The sequence below is a fragment of the Archocentrus centrarchus genome, unplaced genomic scaffold (genome assembly GCF_007364275.1).
Source record: "Archocentrus centrarchus isolate MPI-CPG fArcCen1 unplaced genomic scaffold, fArcCen1 scaffold_24_ctg1, whole genome shotgun sequence".
Lineage (NCBI taxonomy): Eukaryota > Metazoa > Chordata > Actinopteri > Cichliformes > Cichlidae > Archocentrus > Archocentrus centrarchus.
In genome coordinates this window covers 6545186-6565169 of record NW_022060254.1, presented here as the reverse complement: position 1 = coordinate 6565169, position 19984 = coordinate 6545186, and the positions used below count along the sequence as shown (strand labels likewise).

Here is a 19984-nt window from a genome sequence, read left to right as displayed (position 1 = left end):
CAAACCCCAGGGAGGCCAACCACTACAGACCTGTGGCCCTGACTTCTCATCTGATGAAGGCCATGGAGAGGCTCATCCTACACCACCTTCACCCTTTGTTGAGTTCAGCGCTGGATCCCCTGCTGTTTGCCTACCAGCCCGGCATCGGGGTGGACGACGCCGTCATCTACCTGCTGCATAGATCCCTCTTGCACCTAGAGCAGGCGGGGTCATGTGAGGGTCATGTTCTTTGACTTCTCCAGTGCTTTAAACACCATCCAGTCTGCACTGCTCACCGCTCACTACCTCACCAACAGACCACAGTATGTGAGGTGCCATGACTGTGTGTCTGATGTGGTAGTCTGCAGCACGGGGGCACCACAGGGCACAGTCCTCTCACCCTTTCTGTTCAGTCTGTACACGTCAGACAACTCAGACCACTGCCACCTACAAAAGTTCTCCGATGATATGGCCATCATCATATGCTTATCAGATGGGTACGACAAGGAATACAGGGGGGTCATCTGTGAGACTAGCACCCTCCAAATCAATGCCAGCAAGACGAAGGAGATGGTCATTGTCACCCCCTACAGCACCGATGAACATCTGGGCAAAAGGACATAGAGACCGTGGCCTCTTAAAAGTACCTGGGTGTTCACCTCAAGAACAAGCTGGATTGGACAACAAACAAGAAGGGCCAGAGTCGACTCCACCTGCTGAGGAGACTGGGGTCCTTCAGTGACTGCTGGACTCTGCTAAAGACTTTTTATGACTCAGTGGTAGCATCTGAGCAATGTCGGAGTTTTCAGCGGTGGAAGAGAGTGTTGTTTCCCTGCACCTTCGGATGGGGAATGGGTCCTGACTGTTGTTTGCGCTTATGCGCCGAATGACAGTTCAGAGTACCCACCCTTTTTTGGAGTCACTGGGCAGGGTGCTGGAGAGTGCTCCATCTGGTGACTCCATAGTCTTGCTGGGAGACTGTAACGCTCATGTGGGCAATGATAGTGAGACCTGGAGGGGTGTGATTGGGAGGAACGGCCTACCTAATCTGAACCCGAATGGTGTTTTGTCATTGGATTTCTGTGCAAACCAGTTTGTCCATAATGAACACCATGTTTGAACATAAGGATGTCCATGAGTGCACATGGCACCAGAACACCCTAGGTCGCAGGTCGATGATCGATTTTGTAATCGTATCATCAGATCTGCGGCCGTATGTTCTGGACACTCGGGTGAAGAGAGGAGCTGAGCTGTCAACTGATCACCACCTGCTGGTGAGTTGGATCAGGTGGCGGGGGAAGATGCTGGACAGACCTGGCAGACATAAACGTATTGTGAGGGTGTGCTGGGAACACCTGGCAGAAGCTTCAGTCCGGGGGATGATGATGGCAATGATGATGATGATCATCATCATCTATACCTACAGTGTGAATTGTCACATCAGATTATACAACATTTGGATCAGTGGTATGTGTGTCTAAAAAATACACACACATGCACACACACACATGTAAATGTTACCTGCTCTCACTGAAGAATACACAACATCCCCATCAGTCGACTGCTCTGTAACACACAGTTACAGTATAAAACATTAGACTGTGTGTGTCTGTATGAAACACCACTGTTTTAATCTGAGTTCAGTCATGTCTCTAGCTCCCCCTACAGGCTCATGGAGGAACTATAATGTGAAGTTTTTTTAATTATTTTGAATTTGATGATGAATAAGTTCCAGGAGTGTTTGTCATGGTTACCTGTCATCCTGCCAGCTTTCTTCTTATTCTTGAAGACCACCTGACCATAATCGACCTCAGCAGGACCTGAAGACAGAAATATGAATTAAGTAACTGCAGCTTCAGCTCTGACTCTCTGATGCTACTTTCCCACCGGTGAGGAGCCGGTTCGCGTGCCAGTGCTCGTGCTGTTCCCAATAACCGGCGAAACGCTTAAGAACGGGCCCACGTTCCCACCGCGTTTCTGTGAACTGCTCCTTTACGTATGAGTGTGGGCGGGTCCTTGTCAAGACACCGAAGCCAAAGCACGCAAACGTGGGAGAACACGCTCCCCTTTGTTGTGCTGCAAACACGTTTTACGGTCCAAACCAAACTACTGCAGCATCTGTGTGCAGCACAGAGGGAAACACAGACAGCGATGAGAGCAAGACGACAAGTACGCACTTTGTGTCCTTTTATCTGTGATATGAACTGATACAAAGCAGCAAGTTCAGCCTTAGAGCCCAACCTAATTCACAGCCGTGAAAATCGCTTCGCTTTTCTCATGTAATACACATGTAATATGGTAGAAAACTTGATATTGAGACGGCAGAGTCACGCCCTTCTGCTGCTTTCGCCACGTGTTCTTTGTTCGAGACCAGCTAGTTTGCGGGGGAGTTGAACCCGTTTTCCACCGAGTGCTTCTGCGGTGGAAAACCTGCCTTAACGGTTCAAGGCACCAGCTCCGGAACCCTGTTGGTGGGAAAGAGGCCTGATTGGTCAGATTAGGACTCTCAGAGTTTCATCATCACCTGTTTCTCCATCTGAGCCTCAGCAGCAGTTTGTGAAAGATACACAAAATGTGAATTTGATCCTTTGATCATTTACCTGAACATGAAGAGATTCATTTCCACATACACAAAGGGCCCCCACCTCCCCCTGAGTCACTGTTAGTGATGACCCCAACCCTCAACCTGAACCTTAACCTCATGTTTTTGATCATTATCTCACCATCATCATCATCATCATCATCATCATCATCATCATCATCATCATTATCATCCTCACCATTATCATCATCATCAGTTTTCTTTTCATTTGTAACTGCAGTGTGAACCATCACATCAGAGTCGACAACATGTGAATCAGTGGGATCAGGATGTTCATCTGAAACACACACAAACACACACACAGAGAGAGAGAGAGAGAGAGAATCTTATATGTATTCCCTGAAACTGTGTTTGTGTGTGTGTGTGGGGGGGGGGGGGGGGGGGGGGTGTATTTTGGTGAGACCCTCTTGCAGCCTACCTCTCTGTGTGGTGGTGACATCAGCATAAGTCACAGGTGGGGAGGAGTCGCTTCTTCCTGAAAAATGAAGGAGGAAACACAAAAGCACATTAACATGAATGAACTGTTGGACAGTCTGTCCACTTCTGCCTGCAGCCTGCAGTGTTTCACTGGGGGGTAGAAGTGAAGCTCAGCACACAGCTTCCACGCAGAGCTGACATTAACATGAATCTTGGGAAGTGCAATCGTGAATGTCGGTGTGGACAGAATCATTAGGTCCCCATAATGTTTTAAAAAGTGCTATTACAGAGAATAAAGAGTTTTAACAGCTTTTCCAAACATCTTAGTTTTATTTTGATTGCTTACATTATTTTACTTTGCTCACAGAAACAAAATGATTTCACAAAAACAAAAACTACCAGGGTCAATATTTTTATCTCCCTGATGCTAATAGTTAATTGTGTATCCATTTTGCTGGATAACAGCCTGCACTCATATGTAGTAATTTTCAATATGACTCTCCTGAGCAATCCCAGCTCCTCCAGATCAGATAGTCTTCTTGGTCTTCAGTTCACCAAACAGATTTTCAGTGGAATTCAAGTTTGTGCAGGCCAGTCAGTAACATTCATTTTGGTCTTCTAGAGGTAGCTCTTCACCTGGAGTCTTCACCATGTGGTGGGCCCTTGTGTTGGAAGACAGTGATGACCCAGACCCAGTTCTGCTGCTCACTGGTTGAGGTTTTCTTTCAAAAGATCCTTTTCTTTCACAGATCCCTCTTCGTTCATGATTCCTTCCACCTTGATGAGAGTCCCAGTTCCAGATGCACTGAAGCATCTCCACAGCATGACACTCCCACCACCGTGCTTCACTCTAGGGACAGTGTTTTGGGTTGCTTCTTTTTGCAAACATGACCAGAAAGCTCTACTTTGGTCTCATCTGACCAAACAATGTGTTTCCGGTATGCGTAATCTTTTAGATCGGACTGTAAGCTATTGTTTCAAGTCTTTTTTTAAAAGGTTGTTGAACCAGATGCATAAAACAAAAAAAAAGTTGATTTTTTGTTGGGTTTTTTTTGTGGAATTGAGTAGCAAGATATATGATTTTCCAGTATTCAGCTGCAATAACCTAAGTGTCATCTGACAACTGACATGACTGAAACCGTTAATAACAGCAGCTGGTCTTTTAGGGTTACCAGATCTCAAGATACATCTGTGTGTCTCTGTGTGGGAGGTTACAGGTGATTGGCTGTAACCTCCCATCTCTCCAGGACCTGTACACCTCCAGGACACTGGGGCGTGCAGGTCGGATCACAGCCGACCACTCTCACCCTGGGCACAGACTTTTTGACCCTCTCCCCTCAGGCAGGAGGCTACGGTCCATACGGACCAGAACCTCCCGCCATAAGAACAGTTTCTTCCCCTCTGCTGTTGGACTCATGAACAATTACCCTAAGACTGTTACCACCACCCTCCACAAACGCTGATGACCCTATGTCTATGCACCTGTCTGATTGCACTGATGTACATATTAGTGGAATATAGTTTACATTCTTTTATCTTTTAATTAGTCTCTGCACTGTATATTTTGTAATTTTGTAATATTGTGCTATAGTTATAGCTCTAATATCTCTGTATATTTGCAATTTGTATACTTGTATATTGTCTTATAGTTTTTATACTTATTTGTTTTTTTCTGTAAGCACGAAGTACCGCAGCAATTTCCTAATGCTGTGAACCTGTTCACCCATATGGCAATAAAAACCTTCTGATTCTGTGTCAGTATAATAATATAAAGAAAAAGCTGTACTGTAAAATCTTTCACAAAGAGGATAGTCCCCAGGATCTAGGCACCCTGGGGACTATCCCCAAAGTTAGGTTCTCTTCACACTTTCAGTACATTTCCAGTGCGCTACCCTTCCCCATCAACCATGACTTTTAGTACACAGCCACCCTGCTCTAACACGTCTCACACAATAAACCAGGTGAGGTGTTTACTGGATTAAAAAAGTATGTGCCGATGTTGACTGGTGTTAATCTAAAGATATGTGGGCCACTGGAACAAGGATAAGGCATAAGTGGACAAGAGAGGAGAACTGTTGGACCCAAGTGAAAAGAAGATGAGGGACCTATGAGGGCCTAACTTCAAAACAACTAGTAGCTCATTTTTCCAGTATCTGCAGAAAGCAGTTTCTAACTAGTTACTAACTACACAATGACGAGGTACAACACAACTGCTACGACAAGGGGGAGGTCAGTGGTAAGATGTCATCATCCCCATTCTCTGAGACTGGATATTGAGCTCTGAGAAAAACTGGTATATTGAATGCAACAGCAGCTGACCCAAAACAGAATATCATGGCTAAGCTGGGAAGCTGGACCCTCCGTGGCCGTTTCCCAAGACTGAGCTTCCCAGTGATCCCTTTAGACAGTATTATTAGAAAGCATTGCATAAATTATCATTGTTATGCAGATGATACTCCACTTTATCTATCAATGAAGTCAGATGACATACATCAATTAGTTAAACCTCATCCATGAATCGCCACCTTATCGTGGTGAAGGGGTTTGTGTGTCCCAGTGATCACAGAAGCTATGTTGTCCAAGGGCTTGTCCCTCTGGTAGGGTTTCCCATGGCAAATTGGCCCCGGGTATGGGGCCAGACAAAGTGCGATTCTGAAGACCCCCTACTTTGGCAACAAGGGAACTGTTTACCCTGCCTGGGATAGGGTTACTGGGGCCCCACCCTAGAGCCAGGCCTGTGGAGGGAGCTCAAGGGAGAGCGTCTGGTGGCTGGTCATTAGCCCGTGGTTCCTGGCTGGGCGCAGCCTGAAGAGATGACATGGGCCCGCCCTCCTATAGGCCCACCACTCACAGGAGGCATCATAAGGGTTGGGTGCAGTGTGTGTCGGGTGGTGGCCAAGGGCAGAGGCCCTGGCAGAGGCCTTGGCAGACTGATTCCCGGCTATCAAGACTGGCTATTAGGACATAGAATGTCACCACTCTGGTGGGGGAAGGAGCCCAAGCTAGTGTGTGTTGTTGAGAGATATTGGCTATATATAGTCGGGATCACCTCAACACACAGCCTGGGCTTTGGAACCAGTCTCCTGGAGAGGGGCTGGACTCTGTTCCAGTCAGGAGTTGCCCCCGGTGAGAGGCGGTGAGTTGGGGTGGATATTATTTTATCCCCCAGTTTACTGCCTGTATGATGGAGTTTTCACTGGTAGAAGAAAGGGTTGCTTCTCTGTGCCTTTGGGCCTGGGAACGGGTCCTGACTGTTGTTTGTGCTTATGCGTTGAATGACAGTTCAGAGTACCCACACTTCTTGGAGTCGCTGGGTGGGGTGACTCCATCATCCTGCTGGGGGACTCAGTGATCACGTGGCAATGACAGTGAGACCTTGAGGGGCATGATTGGGAGGAATGGCCTGTTCGATCTGAACCCAAACTGTTTCTTGTTATTGGACTTCTGTGCAAACAACAGTTTGTGCATAACGAACAAGATGTTCAAACATAAGGATGTCCATAAGCGCACGAGGCATGGGGATACCCTAGTTCGCAGGTCAATGATCGATTTTGTAACCGTATCATCAGATCTGCAGCCGTATGCTCTGAACACTCGGGTGAGGAGAGGAACTGAGCTGTCAACTGATCATCACCTGGTGGTGAGTTCGATCAGGTGGCAGGGGTCTTCCTGCTCCTGCCACACAGCGCACCATGACATTGTGCAGTGGTCAGAATCTGCCATCATCCCTGCAATATCTTGGTGAAAATTAACGCAACACTGGATGGAAATAAATCTTGTGACATTGCAGGAGCTTATCAAAACAATGCCATAGTGAATGCATGCTGTAATGAAAGCTAAAGGTGGTCCAACGAAATATTAGTATGTGACCTTTTTTTTGGTGGTGACTTTTTTTTGGCCAGGCAGTGTATCATTTACTACCTTCATTGCAGTTGTGAAGGTTCAAGAATTTTACTCAGCAGTGACAGATTGGAAATTGGCTGAAATGAGTTAAAACCACTAAATCACCACCTTTTAATAAAGGAAAACATAAAACCTGATTTCCTTACTGAAGGAGGTTAAAAAGGACAGAAAGAGGCTCTGCTGCAAAATCAGCTGCAGCTTCAAAAAGAAAGGCTCCATCAAATCAGGTCCACTAGAGTTCCTATGACATAAAGCTTTAAGGGCCTTATGGACATCACTGACAGAGAAAGGAATAACATTAAATTGCTCCCCAGTCTAAACTGGGAGGTAAGAACAGGGGAGCACAGAATTAGCTCCTACTGAATCAAATGACAAGCTTCGCTTTTACACACAGCTCCAACTTCACATGACAGGCCCGTGCAGCGTCCACATCACTGCAGATGCAGCCCTGATCTGTCTGTCGATATCCCACTCCCTTCTCCCATCAGTCATGACCAAGACCCCCAAGATACTTGAACTCTTCCACCTGGGCCAGCAACTTGTCTTATAACATTCTATAATGCTACTTACCATAAAAATAGTATAGTAGAATATTATTATTAGGCCCGAGTAGCTACGTAAGCGCTGCAAAGGCTTAGTGTAATCATAATTATTAGGGCCCGAGCACAACCTGTGCGAAGGCCCTATTCTAAGTGCTTTGGACATTCAGGCAAATGGATTGCTTTTTTGAGGGCCTAAACATGCTCAAAAATTCATGAAATTTTGCACACATGTCAGGTCTGGTGAAAATTGTATTTTAATGGTTTCAGGCATGACCCTTTCAAAATGGCTCTACAGCGCCACCTTTAGTTCAATTCCCACTGCTGTGTTTCACGTACATGTATGAAATTTGGTACACATTTGTAACATGTCCAGACGAACAAAAAAAGACCCCAGGGTCGAATGGTCCTAAGCCCAACAGGAAGTCTGCCATTTTGAATTAAATGGCTCATTTTAGCGATTTCCTGCCCATATACTTTCTCTAATAACTCAGAGGTTTTGGATGGTATCAACTTCATATTTGTTTTGTCTTATCTACACACCAGGGGGAATCTAAATTTCAAAAATGGTAAGTTTTCACAAGGGATGGCACGATACCACTTTTTTATGTCCGATACCGATATTTTACATTTGGATATCTACCAATACCGATACAAATCTGATCTTTTTTGTATTATTTTTTTGTATTATTTTAAATACCTGGATCAATTTTACATAAGTTAACAGTCTCTCACACAACAAAACTGAAATCTTTTAGCTGTCCCACATACAAGACTAAGGCCTAGGGGGGCAGAGCTTTTCAGGCAGTGGCGCCAAAGCTCTGGAACTGTTTACCACTCCAGCTCCGTTTTGCTGACTCTGTGGTATCTTTTAAAAAAACAGTTTTCTGTTTAACCAGACTTTCTCTTGACTTTATTTTTATTCTTTTTCTTTTAATATGGTAATGTTATGTTTTTAACATGGTGTTTTATCTGGTTTTTTTTTTGTTTTCTTTTTTATTATTGTGTTTTAATTATTTTACAGCACTTTGTCACTTTTTGTCTGTGTAAAGCGCTATATAAATCAACTTTACTTACTTACTTACAACAATCGCTCTATCACTTGAATCCTGTTGCTCCTGTGAGAAGGTGATGCATTGGCTTATGGTATGTTGCAAATTTCATTAGGGCTGCAACTATTGATTATTTTAGCAATTGAGTATTCTATTGATTATTCCATCGATTATCCGAGTAACTGGGCAAGAAATACTTTTTTCGTATTAACAGTTCATCTGCATATTTTAACTTCTGTAGTGCAGTTTTTCCCTGTGTGAACAAACAGGGTGGATGGAGCAGCTACAAAAATCTCTTTTCTTCACTTACTGATCAGGTGGTTGATGAAGGACCTCCAGCTGTTTCCCAGTGAGAGTTTAATGGAGGTTACAGAGGGAAAAGCTTCATCTGGACACTAGAAAAACATTTTGTCCACTCCATCTGAGCTCACCGGCTCCACCTCTTTGCGCTTGTGCACACAGACTGCACGTAAAACAGCTGACAGTTCTCACTGAAGAAGCCTTTCGGATGAGAGGTGAAACGTCTTCAAGAAACAAACAGAAGTCCAGTCACCTTTTTTCAAGCTCCAGAGACTCTATGACCTGGATGACTGAGAATCTACACAGCTGTTGTTGCTGTTGTTGCTGTTATCAGTACCAGACGGTCACTAGTGCTAATAGCGGCGCTCGCTAGCAGTATGTCCGGGAGCTGAAGTAGAGAAAAAAAATAGCTGAAATTCTCAGCACAGTGAGTACAACACACAAACATGACAGAGAGTAGTGGAGGCGTGGAAAAACATCTCAGCGATCATCGCTCAATGTCAAAGGGAATCCGTCGCAGCGACGGAGAACTTTACAGAGTCTGAGGAGGGTTGTTTTCTAACTCCTGATCCCCCACTCCATTCCAGTAAGTGGCGGTAATGCAGCTCTAAGCTGGTTTGGTCAACCACAAACCCACAAGAAGAAGACGACTACAGAGAACTATAATGCAGCTAATGTGGGTCAGGTCGGCTCGGATTGCATTTTTTATTTCTTTCCGATATCTGATCCAGTAATTTAGGCCAGTATCGGACCGATACCGATACTGAATATCGGATCGGCGCATCCCTAAAAATAAAAGGTCACAATGTTGTCTGAGTTACATATATTTGAATATGTGTAAATTATCTGTCTGTTATAAAAGGATTCATTGAAATTTTTAATTTCATTTCACTTTTCATGGTGTTCTTTAAACATAAGTTCAAAATGAACAATAAATGAACTTCATTAACATCAGTATGAAGCGTGGACTCAAGTGATTGACCAGGAAGTGGTTACAGTGAAAACGTGCCCTACTCTCCATCCTCCTGAGAGGCAACGACGTCCACTACTACACCTGACTTCAGAGTGCAACACCACTAATCACCTGCAGTCTGTGGACCTCAAGATTGAGTGGGCAGTACTTCTTCATTGAATGCAGTGGACTTCAGCTCCAAAGGGAAGCCTAGGATGTAGGATGAGGGTCCGCCCCTGAACCCATACATATGATAATATTTACTGACAGTCACAGCACCACCTAGTGGGTAAAGGAAATGTCATGTTTGACACTTTGAGGTACAGCTCCAAGGTGGATGAGCAGAAACATCTCAAATTTCTCCTGGAAAGCCTTAAGGAGTCGTCCTTACTTTGTTTTCAAAATTGGGCGTAACCCTGGCAGGATGGCATCATTTGGTGTTTTGCCGTGAAGACAAAAATGGCAGTAACTCAAAGCCAACTTGCCCAATCTGCGTCAAACTTTAGTTTGACGCATGTTTTTTGCATAGCCCCGGAGCCAGATTTTATCTACATATCTGAAATTGTGCAGGCTCATGTAACATGCTAAGACATATAAAAAAGTCTCCTGTACCCATACCCGAAACCCTACAGGAAGTCAGCCATTTTCAATTGAAGGTGTCAATTTTTGCAATTTTCAGGCCTGGGATTTAAACCCTCTCCTCCTAGAGCATTTCACCCAGTAAGACCAAAATGGCTCATGATCATCTAGACAAGTAGCCCATCAAAACTTATTCATGGTTTTGTAGAATATTTAACGGCCTTGTCACACCAGGCCGTTGAATTTGCCCTTGCTTTTTCTCCCTTGCCACAAAATTGTGCACTCGTTCGCACATGCTTTGCCCGATCAGCCTAAAAATGTAATCGCTCATGTACAAACTCAGGCTGAACCCATAACTATGGATTCAAGGTTGTAGGTGCAATAGCGCCCCCTACGGAAGAAAATGAAAATTTGTATGATGGTCCACAGAATTTGTTTTTCTGAATTTAGTTTCTCAGAAATGCATGAAAAATTTTTTCAACATTCCTGACATCATCCTGATCAAAAAAGTCAATGAGACCCATGCTCTATTTTGCATGCCACAGCCGTGACCACACCCCAAATACACACTACATTGGGTTTATATGGAGAGCAAACAAATTAGTTTTACAGAAATGTATAAAATTGGTTACAGACATTCGTGACATCAACCTGATCAAAAAAGTCAATCAGACCCATGCCCTATTTTGCACGCCACAGCCGTGACCACACCCTTAATATTGCATTGGGTTTATATGGAGAGTAAAAGATTTTGTTACACAGACATGTATGAAATTGGTTACAGACATTGTGCATACCATCACAATCAAAAAACTTCCGAGTGTGCCAAAGGTCCACGCGCGCCGGGTATGTTTCATATAAACATATATGAAAACTCACCAAACTGCATCACGACAGTGTGAAATTTACGTATTTTAAAGTCGTCAAAAAAATCGCAAAAGAAACGGGTCCCCCGGGAACTTTCAAAATACCCTCCGCATTGACCTTACTTTATTGTAGAAATGTGAAATTTGGTATACTTGTAGAACTCCCCAAGACCTACAGAAAACTCTCTGGCACCCATGCTCTACAACAAACGGGAAGTCGGCCATCTTGGATTGAAGGTCCAATTTTGACCCCATTTTGACGATTTACAGCCTTCCGCATTTGATTGAATTCCTCCTAGGGATTTTGATCGATCAGTTTCAAACTAGGTCAATTTGCTCTTGAGGGGAATAAAAGTTTTCAAAACGGTGAGTTTTTGAGCATGCTGAAGGGGTGTGGCCAGACCTCAAAATTTGACATTTCGCCACGAAACACGAAACTTTTATATCTCCTACAAAAGGTGTCTCCTCACTTTGATTGATCCTTATCCAACCCCCAACAGGAATCCACCACAATATATTGTGGGTGTGGCTTAATTACTCTACAGCGCCCCTTAGAAATCTTTACAAAATCAGCCCCAAGCCATACTTTGACTGACAAATATGTAATCCGGTACACCTGTGTAACTTGTCAGGACCTACAAAAAAAGTCTCTTGGAGCCATCGTCCAAACCCAACAGGAAGTTGGCCATTTTGGATTAATATGCCATTTTGTCTTTTTTACACACATTGTATCTGAGCTACCTCCTCCCACAGCTTTTGACATATACACTCCACAATCACTCAACGCACTCTTGAGGCATTGAAGATCAAAAGTTATCAAAAGCTTTTTTCTGCTTCAAAGTATGTGGGTGTAACCAAAACTCAAAATCTGACCATTTGCCATAAAACATCAGGGTGGAATAACTTCCACATACAAGGTCATACCTTAATGAAACTTTCTGTGTCATAACAGACGAGCACTAATCATGTTCACATGGTCTGTTTGTGACATCACTTTAGTCACGCCCCCTTCCAACAGCAAGTGACCTCTTTTAGTGATGGATATCTTCCTTTTTTCCTCTTTCATTCATAAAGATTTAAACTCATGTCTGATTACAGAACAACACCATGCTGAGTCCTTCTTTCAACACTGGCACCTGGCTGGAGCATTTGGGCGTAGTAGAATTTAAGTCCCTTGCCGTTTGCATACGGTTTTCTCTAAATCATACATGCGTCATCCGATTTGCACAAAACTGGTTATAAACCTCTAAAGAGCCCAATAGGATTATATTGGAATTTTACTCCAGTGCGCCCCCTATTCCAAAGCTATATCTCCCTCATACATCATCCGAGCTGCACTGTATTTTTTATGCATCATCAGAGAGCACTGCTTGAGACACAGGTGTGATACATTAATGAGATCACTGGATATAAATGACCTTTGTTAACCAGCCCTAGTGGGCGGTTGCGGAACAGCACGAGAGGGTCAATGACAGCGACAGGGCAGCGGTGCAGCGAGGGCCACCAGATGCTACTTGCAGCTTTTATTATTATTATTATTATTATCCCAATTGTATTAATCTTGGTCTAAATCGAAATGAGCACCCTTACGTGCAGTGCACACTTAAAATTACCTCCTTTTATTTCCTGTTTGTAAGTTTTTTTACGTGAAAATTCAGCAGTAATATTAATCCATTTAACACTGATCGAGGACATTTTTGCAAAGTAACTATTTTTAACTTTTGATACTTTATGCACAGTTTTCCAATAACACAGTCTTGTGTATATTGAGGTGTTTTCATTTTATTGCTTCTTTTGCTATCGGAATGGTTTGAAAAATTGAAAACTGTTTCTGCTTACCTTTCTGTAAAAGTCACCAACACCACTGTTGCAGTGTTTCAAGTGGTATTAAAGACACGTTTACAAAATATGCAAATTAACTGTAACTTTTCAAAAAGGATAATAATCTGTTTTTTTTTCTAGTAGTTAAATATGATGGTTAACCTTAATTCTAATATTTACAGGAATGTTTGAAAGATTTTTTGGGTGGGGGTGGGGTTGAGCAAAAACCTTATGTCCTGTGGTGAAACACTGGAAGTGACTAGAAGTAAGAAAAGATATCTGTCTGCTCAGTGGGTCAAAATTAGGAAACAGACAAAGTAACAGCATAAAAAGCATTTCCTGCCACCTCACCATCAGCACAGATATAAGGTATAATGATCACAGCATGCTGTGACCACAGCATACAGCATCTAGGCATCTGTCTGCTTTCTGTTTTGCTTTTTTTTAACAAAGAAGAGCATCTGTTTTTTCAACCAATTACAGAGCCAGTTTCCCTTGCCTTGGCCCAACCCAGATTACGCTCATAAATAATATTTTCTAATACCAGGGAGACCCTGGAATTTCCTCACCCCTTAAACCTGTATCTTTTTAATGGAGCATGCTTGTTTATAATTTCTATAAAATAAGCCTAAAGAATGTCCAAGCTGTTGATACATCAGAAATCAAACATACTGCTTGGTAATGATGATAACGGTAATAACAGAGTAATAATAATTATCTATAAAACCTTATGTCCTGTGGTGTAAAACTGGAGGTGACCAGAAGTAAGAAAAGACATCTATCTGCTCAGTGCATCAAACTTACAAAGTAACAGTATAAAAAGCATTTCCTGCCACCTCTCCCTCAGCACAGATATAAGTTATAATGATCACAGCATGCTGTGACCACAGGATGCAGCATCTAGGCATCATCTGTCTGCTTTCTGTTGACAGAGAGCACACAAAATTTCCACCTCACATTATAAACTAATTTAAGAAATGTACATGTTTAATAGTGAAACCTCACAGGTTTTACTTGTTTAAACTTCACTGTAGATAAAAAAGCCTTCATGTAAAATAGAATATAAAGCCCAGAGTGAACAAGACAATGGAGCTCAGCTAAAGATGAATTAATTAACCAGTTAATACTTAAACACACTGTAAAACACACAGAGTAAGATAAAATAAAGAACTCTAAAGTCTAAACTAGCTAGTTAGTAAAATCTGAAATATTAAGAAGTGGTTGCTCTCAGCCTGCATTTCAGTTCAGCAGCCAAACTACAGAGTTCTTCCCTTGGCTGTGTCATTTCCTCCTGTCTTACACCGCTGTCACTCTGCCAGGAACCAAATGCACCAATGTGAAATGGCACAAAGGAAACAGCTGTTTCTTTTTACTGATTCAGCATCTGAAGCTGCTGAAGCTGTTTGTCCTCCACTGCTGAAACTGCTTCCAAGAGCCTTTCAGAGGAGGCTTTAGAAATGTGATCCTGCATGTGACACTGTTTGATTCTTGTATGCTTTATATGTTTGTACGAGTGAGCACACAATCCACACTGAACTGTTGAGTCTGACAGACTTCATACCTTTTAGTTTCCTGTAGAAGAACAGAACTCCAACCAGAACCAGAAGAACCACAGAAACCAGAACTGCTACAACTGGAATGATGGAGGAGGAGAGACGATGAGGAGGGAGGGCTGTGGGAGAAGAGGGAGGAGCAGAAATACCAGGAGAGGTGCAGGCTGTGGTGCTCTGTACATGAGGAGGAAGAGCTGTAGGAGAGATGATGAAGATGGTTCAGTCAGTTTATGCACATATTAAACAAATATGTAGGACCACTTTTTTGCATTTGCGCAATATTTCTAAAATTAGAAACATCCTTTCTCAGACTGATGCTGAAAAGCTCATTCATGCATTTATTACTTCTAGGCTGGACTATTGTACTTCATTATTATCAGGCTGTCCTAAAAGATCCCTGAAAAGCCTTCAGCTGATCCAAAATGCTGCAGCTAGAGTACTGACAGGGACTAGAAAGAGAGAGCAGATTTCTCCCATATTGGCTTCTCTTCATTGGCTCCCTGTTAAATCTAGAATAGAATTTAAAATTCTTCTCCTCACATACAAGGTCTTGAATAATCAGGCACCATCTTATCTCAAAGACCTCATAGTACCATATCACCCCAACAGAGCACTTCGCTCTCAGACTGCTGGCTTACTTGTGGTTCCTCGGATACTTAAGAGTAGAATGGGAGGCAGAGCCTTCAGCTTTCAGGCGCCTCTTCTGTGGAACCAGCTTCCAGCTTGGATTCGGGAGACAGACACCCTCTCTATTTTTAAGATTAGGCTTAAAACTTTCCTTTATGATCAAGCTTATAGTTAGGGCTGGATCAGGTGACCCTGAACCATCCCTTAGTTATGCTGCTATAGGCCTAGGCTGCTGGGGGGTTCACATAATGCACTGTTTCTCATTCACCTTATTTACTTTGTTTATACTCCACTCTGCATTTAATCGTTAATTGATATTAATCTCTGGCTCTCTTCCACAGCATGTCTTTTCTCTCCCCTCAGCCCCCCCTCAGCAGATGACTGCCCCCCCCTGAGCCTGGTTCTGCTGGAGGTTTCTTCCTGTTTAAAGGGAGTTTTTCCTTTCCACTGTCGCCAAGTGCTGCTCATAGGGGGTCGTTTTGACTGTTGGGTTTTCTCTGTATTATTGTAGGGTCTTTACCCACAATACAAAGTGCCTTGAGGCGACAGTTTGTTGTGATTTGGCGCTATATAAATAAAATTGAATTGAAATTGAATTGAATTGAATTATCAGGTCAGCAGATTAGTGCTGGTCTTTAAACAGGAAGTGATCTCAGTGTGCTGACCTCTGACCCTCAGAAAGCTCTGAGGAGATGATCCCAATGTATCAGTGGAACATGAGTAGAGACCTTCATCAGACTGCTGGATGTTAGTGATGGTGTGCTCTGATTTACGTCCAGATCCAACATTACTTCCATTAAAAATGAAATAAGCTGCGACTGTGTTACCATCCTTTTGTCTGCAATGCAGGGTGATGTCACTTCCTGTCCTCACAGGAAGTGCAGGAATTTTCAGGATCAGAGAATCAGCTGACAAACAAAGACACAAACAGAGTGATTCAGAGACAGAGTTCCACCAGAGAGACAGCTGCAAACATCTGTCTGTACCTGAAACACTGATGGAGACTTCATCGCTCTGCTGTCCAGAAGAGTTTTCACAGAAGTAACTTCCATCAGTGGAGAAGGAGAGATCCAGAATACAGGAGGATTCATGAACTGACCCGAAACCTGCTCCACAGTCCTCAGTGAGTCCTCCTCTGGTCCTCCTCACTGTCCATCCATCAACACAGCTCAGAGACACTGAAGAAGATCCTCTGAAGAACTGCTGAAGGTTTGGACTGACAGACAGAGAGACTGGAGGACAGACAGACAGAGAGACTGGAGGACAGAAAGACAGAGTGAATGTGTTTGTGTCCTTGTTGGAGTCTCTCTGATTGTTTTCACTTCCATCAACTCACCTGCAGAAACAGTCAGTGCAGACAGCAGCAGCACACACACACCTGCAACAGGAGGTCAGAGGTCACTAAAGGTCAGAGTTCATCAGAGGTCAGATGAAACTGTAGGGGAATTACTTTAATTATTGAGAATATAGCTTCACTTGGGGATAGAACAGTTCATCTACTAATCAGAAGTTGGTAGTTCGATCCCTGGCTGCTCCAGTCTGCATGTCAAAGTATATTTGGGCAAGATACTGAACTCTGAGCTGCTCCCGATGCATTCATGGGAGTCTGAATGTTAGACAACGTGCTTAGGATTGGAAAAAAGTGTGATTGTGTAAATGATGCTTGTAGTAAACAGTGCGTTGAGTGCTGAGATTGCTAAGTAACCACTGGTTACTAGGGAAAAATGTGTATTCCCAACTGATTGCCAAGTAGTTGCTACCGGTCACAAGATAAAATTGGTTGCAAAGAGGTATACAACACTGGAACATAAAATTACTTGAGACCTCGCTAGACAAACATGCAGACAATATGCTCCAAATATGCACTTCACAGCCATATAGGGTTATTATGGTATTTGCTGCCAGAGGTCCATGAATACAGGACCTCAGAGGTATAAGGTTAAAGTTCATGTTCAGTCTGTTTCTAATTGTGCGGTCAAATAGGGCATTTTGGAAGGGTTGCTGTCTGTGAAAAGAACATTGCAGCACAGCTAAGATTTGCAACGCTGCATCTGAACCAACCATAAGATTTATGGAACAATGGGCCTTATTCACTAGTATTTGAATAGAAATGTTCTCACCCTGTGTAAACAACAACTGTGTACACAAATTATCATCTGATTTATTTAACTTGCACCTGTTTTTCTTACTGTTTTGCATATGTTAGTCATTTAAAACCAGTCTAAACCAATAGGCTTGTGCAATCTGCATACTGCAATGTCCCATTTTTCCATACAAGGACATGTGTTTATTAACACTTAAACAAAGTGGTGAGATATTGTAAGAGAGACTCCTACACCACTAAGGCAAAAAAGCAGCAGAAAGTCAGACTGAAGAAACTAGAACAATTGTTTCTGAGGAGGAAGCCTGAAAAGGCAGACCTTTCCAAAGTTTTTTCCACTGGCGTGTTTTGGGCTGAAATAATGGAGGTTCTGAATATCACTGAGACAGGGGTAATAGTAGGAGTAGTATTAGCAGTAATAGGATTACTAACAGTTTAAAGAAGTGTTTAAATTTTCTAAGTTAGGCCTTCATGATTTGTTCAAACGTTCCAAGTACAAATTCAGGTTAAAAAAATATTGACAAATCACTGATTTCAGTTTGAAACATTCATGTGCATGATTTATACAGAGATTTGTCCTTATGCACTGTTTCTGAATGAGGCCCAATGTCCTTTAGACAAAGAAGACCAAAGTGGAGATGCTTGGCTGTAATACCCAGAACCACGTTTGGAGAAAACCAAACTCAGTATATCAGCACAAACACCTCAGACCAGCTCTCAGCACAGTGTTGGAGAGCTGAAGATTTGGCACCTTGCATCAATGAGTCATGAACTCGTCTTTATACCAAAGTATTCTAGAATCAAATGTGAGGCCATTGGTCCCACAGCTAAAGCTTGACCTGAATTTGGTCAATGTAACAGGTCAATGATCCCAAGCACAGCAGCAAATCTCCAACAGAAAGGCTGAAAACTAAAAGAACCAAAGTACTGCAATGGCCCATTCAGAGTCCAGACTTCAACGTACTGTGGTGGGACCTTAACAAAACTGCGCATAAATGAATGCTGCAAATGTCAAAGAAACAAAGTAATGTTGTAAAGAAGAGACAGAGTTCCTCCACAACAATGTGAGAGACTCATAAAGTTATACAGAAAACCATCACTGCAGCTTATATAAAGGAGACCATACAACAGGGTTCTAAGAATTACCATGGTTCTCAGTTCCTGTAGTGCAGACAGAAAAAAGGCAGTGCCACCACAAATTCTTACAGGAACTATGAAAAACTTACTGTCGTGTTAATATATAATACACACAAACACACAAAAAGACCTTCAACTGTGTCACATTATCACATTAGCTTTCACTGACATTACATTCACTGACTGAGTAGCTTTGAATGGGGACCTGCTGTATTTGGATCCTGCAGCTTGTGTAAATGAAGAAGGTGAGTCAGATTTAGTTCATAAAGCTGACACATCCCAATCATTACCATGTTTTAATCAACAAACACTCACACTGACTCAAATCTACACTTTGTTTTATTACAAGTTTAGTATCTTTGTGGCTAGGAGCAGACACTTTCTGTGATCGCTGCTGATTTACTGACTCTTACCCAAGGAGTAGCAGTAACTGGTCTGAGTGTTGGACTATCTCACAGTTATAGGTCAGAGGTAAACTGTGGGGACTATAATCAGCAGCTGAGGCTCTAACTGTGTTTAAGCTCAGTCTTTGTGCTGCTGTGAGTCACTCTCTGCTGGAAATGTGTGTTTTCCTCTACAAAGGTGTGTTAGAGCTGGAATGAATGGATTAATGAGAGTAGGAAGACGAGGATTGACTCACCAAGGAGCAGAGAAACAGATGCAGCCTTCATGTTGTCTGGATGACGACTAAATGAAGTCTGACCTACAGAGCGATGACTTCAGCTACAGCATCTTCACTTCCCTGTTCACACTCAGCGTGACTGGCTGAGCCCTGCATAAACCTGCTGCTATTATAATGGTATGTTTGCCTTAATGGAGTTCAGTGTGGTTTAGAATTTCTGTACGTTGGTGAGACCGCAGCAGGTTGGTTTAGATATGGTATGAATTCTGCTCTTGAGTTGTTCTGACATGATTTAGAAATATTAGACAGGACTGCAAAGGTTAATTTTTCTATTCTGATTCCCTTTATTGTTTATTCCTCCTGTGTATCGATGTGTCAGGGTAACACTCTCCATATCAGCTCTAGAGATGTTCTAATTTCAAAGTACACTGCTCAAAAAAATAAAGGGGACACTCAAATAACACATCCTAGATCTGAATGAATGAAATATTCTCATTGAATACTTTGTTCTGTACAAAGTTGAATGTGCTGACAACAAAATCACACAAAAATCATCAATGGAAATCAAATATATTAACCAATGGAGACCTGGATTTGGAGTCACACACAAAATTAAAGTGGAAAAAAACACACTACAGGCTGATCCAACTTTGATGTAATGTCCTTAAAACAAGTCAAAATGAGGCTCAGTATTGTGTGTGGCCTCCACGTGCCTGTATGACCTCCCTACAACACCTGCGCATGCTCCTGATGAGGTGGCGGATGGTCTCCTGAGGGATCGCCTCCCAGACCTGGACTAAAGCATCCGCCAACTCCTGGACAGTCTGTGGTGCAATGGAGCGAGACATGATGTCCCAGATGTGCTCAATCAGATTCAGGTCTGGGGAACGGGCGGGCCAGTCCATAGCTTCAATGCCTTCATCTTGCAGGAACT

General features: G+C 42.8%; 1 protein-coding gene across 1 annotated transcript; it reads right to left on the bottom strand.

Moving 5' to 3' along the window:
- Positions 1-1346: 1346 nt before the first annotated feature.
- LOC115775652 (uncharacterized) lies at positions 1347-19099 on the bottom strand. The gene is made up of 8 exons (XM_030723124.1): positions 19069-19099; positions 16527-16568; positions 16177-16422; positions 15856-16098; positions 14572-14682; positions 3000-3056; positions 1734-1799; positions 1347-1399 (listed from the first exon to the last, which is right to left on the bottom strand). The coding sequence occupies exons 1-8, from the start codon at positions 19097-19099 to the stop codon at positions 1347-1349; spliced, it is 849 nt and encodes a 282-aa protein (XP_030578984.1).
- Between the last annotated feature and the right edge of the window lie 885 nt (positions 19100-19984).

Bases quoted from the DNA above. Each gene is read 5' to 3' on its own strand.
- LOC115775652 (XM_030723124.1), bottom strand. From the start codon at position 19,099: ATGAAGGCTGCATCTGTTTCTCTGCTCCTTG. The intron at 3,057-14,571 runs GTATGAAGTCTG...TTCATTTTTCAG, and splicing joins CTTCTACAGGAAACTAAAAG to GAAGAAGCGACTCCTCCCCA. The intron at 1,800-2,999 runs GTAGGCTGCAAG...TTCTGTCTTCAG, and splicing joins TGTCACCACCACACAGAGAG to GTCCTGCTGAGGTCGATTAT.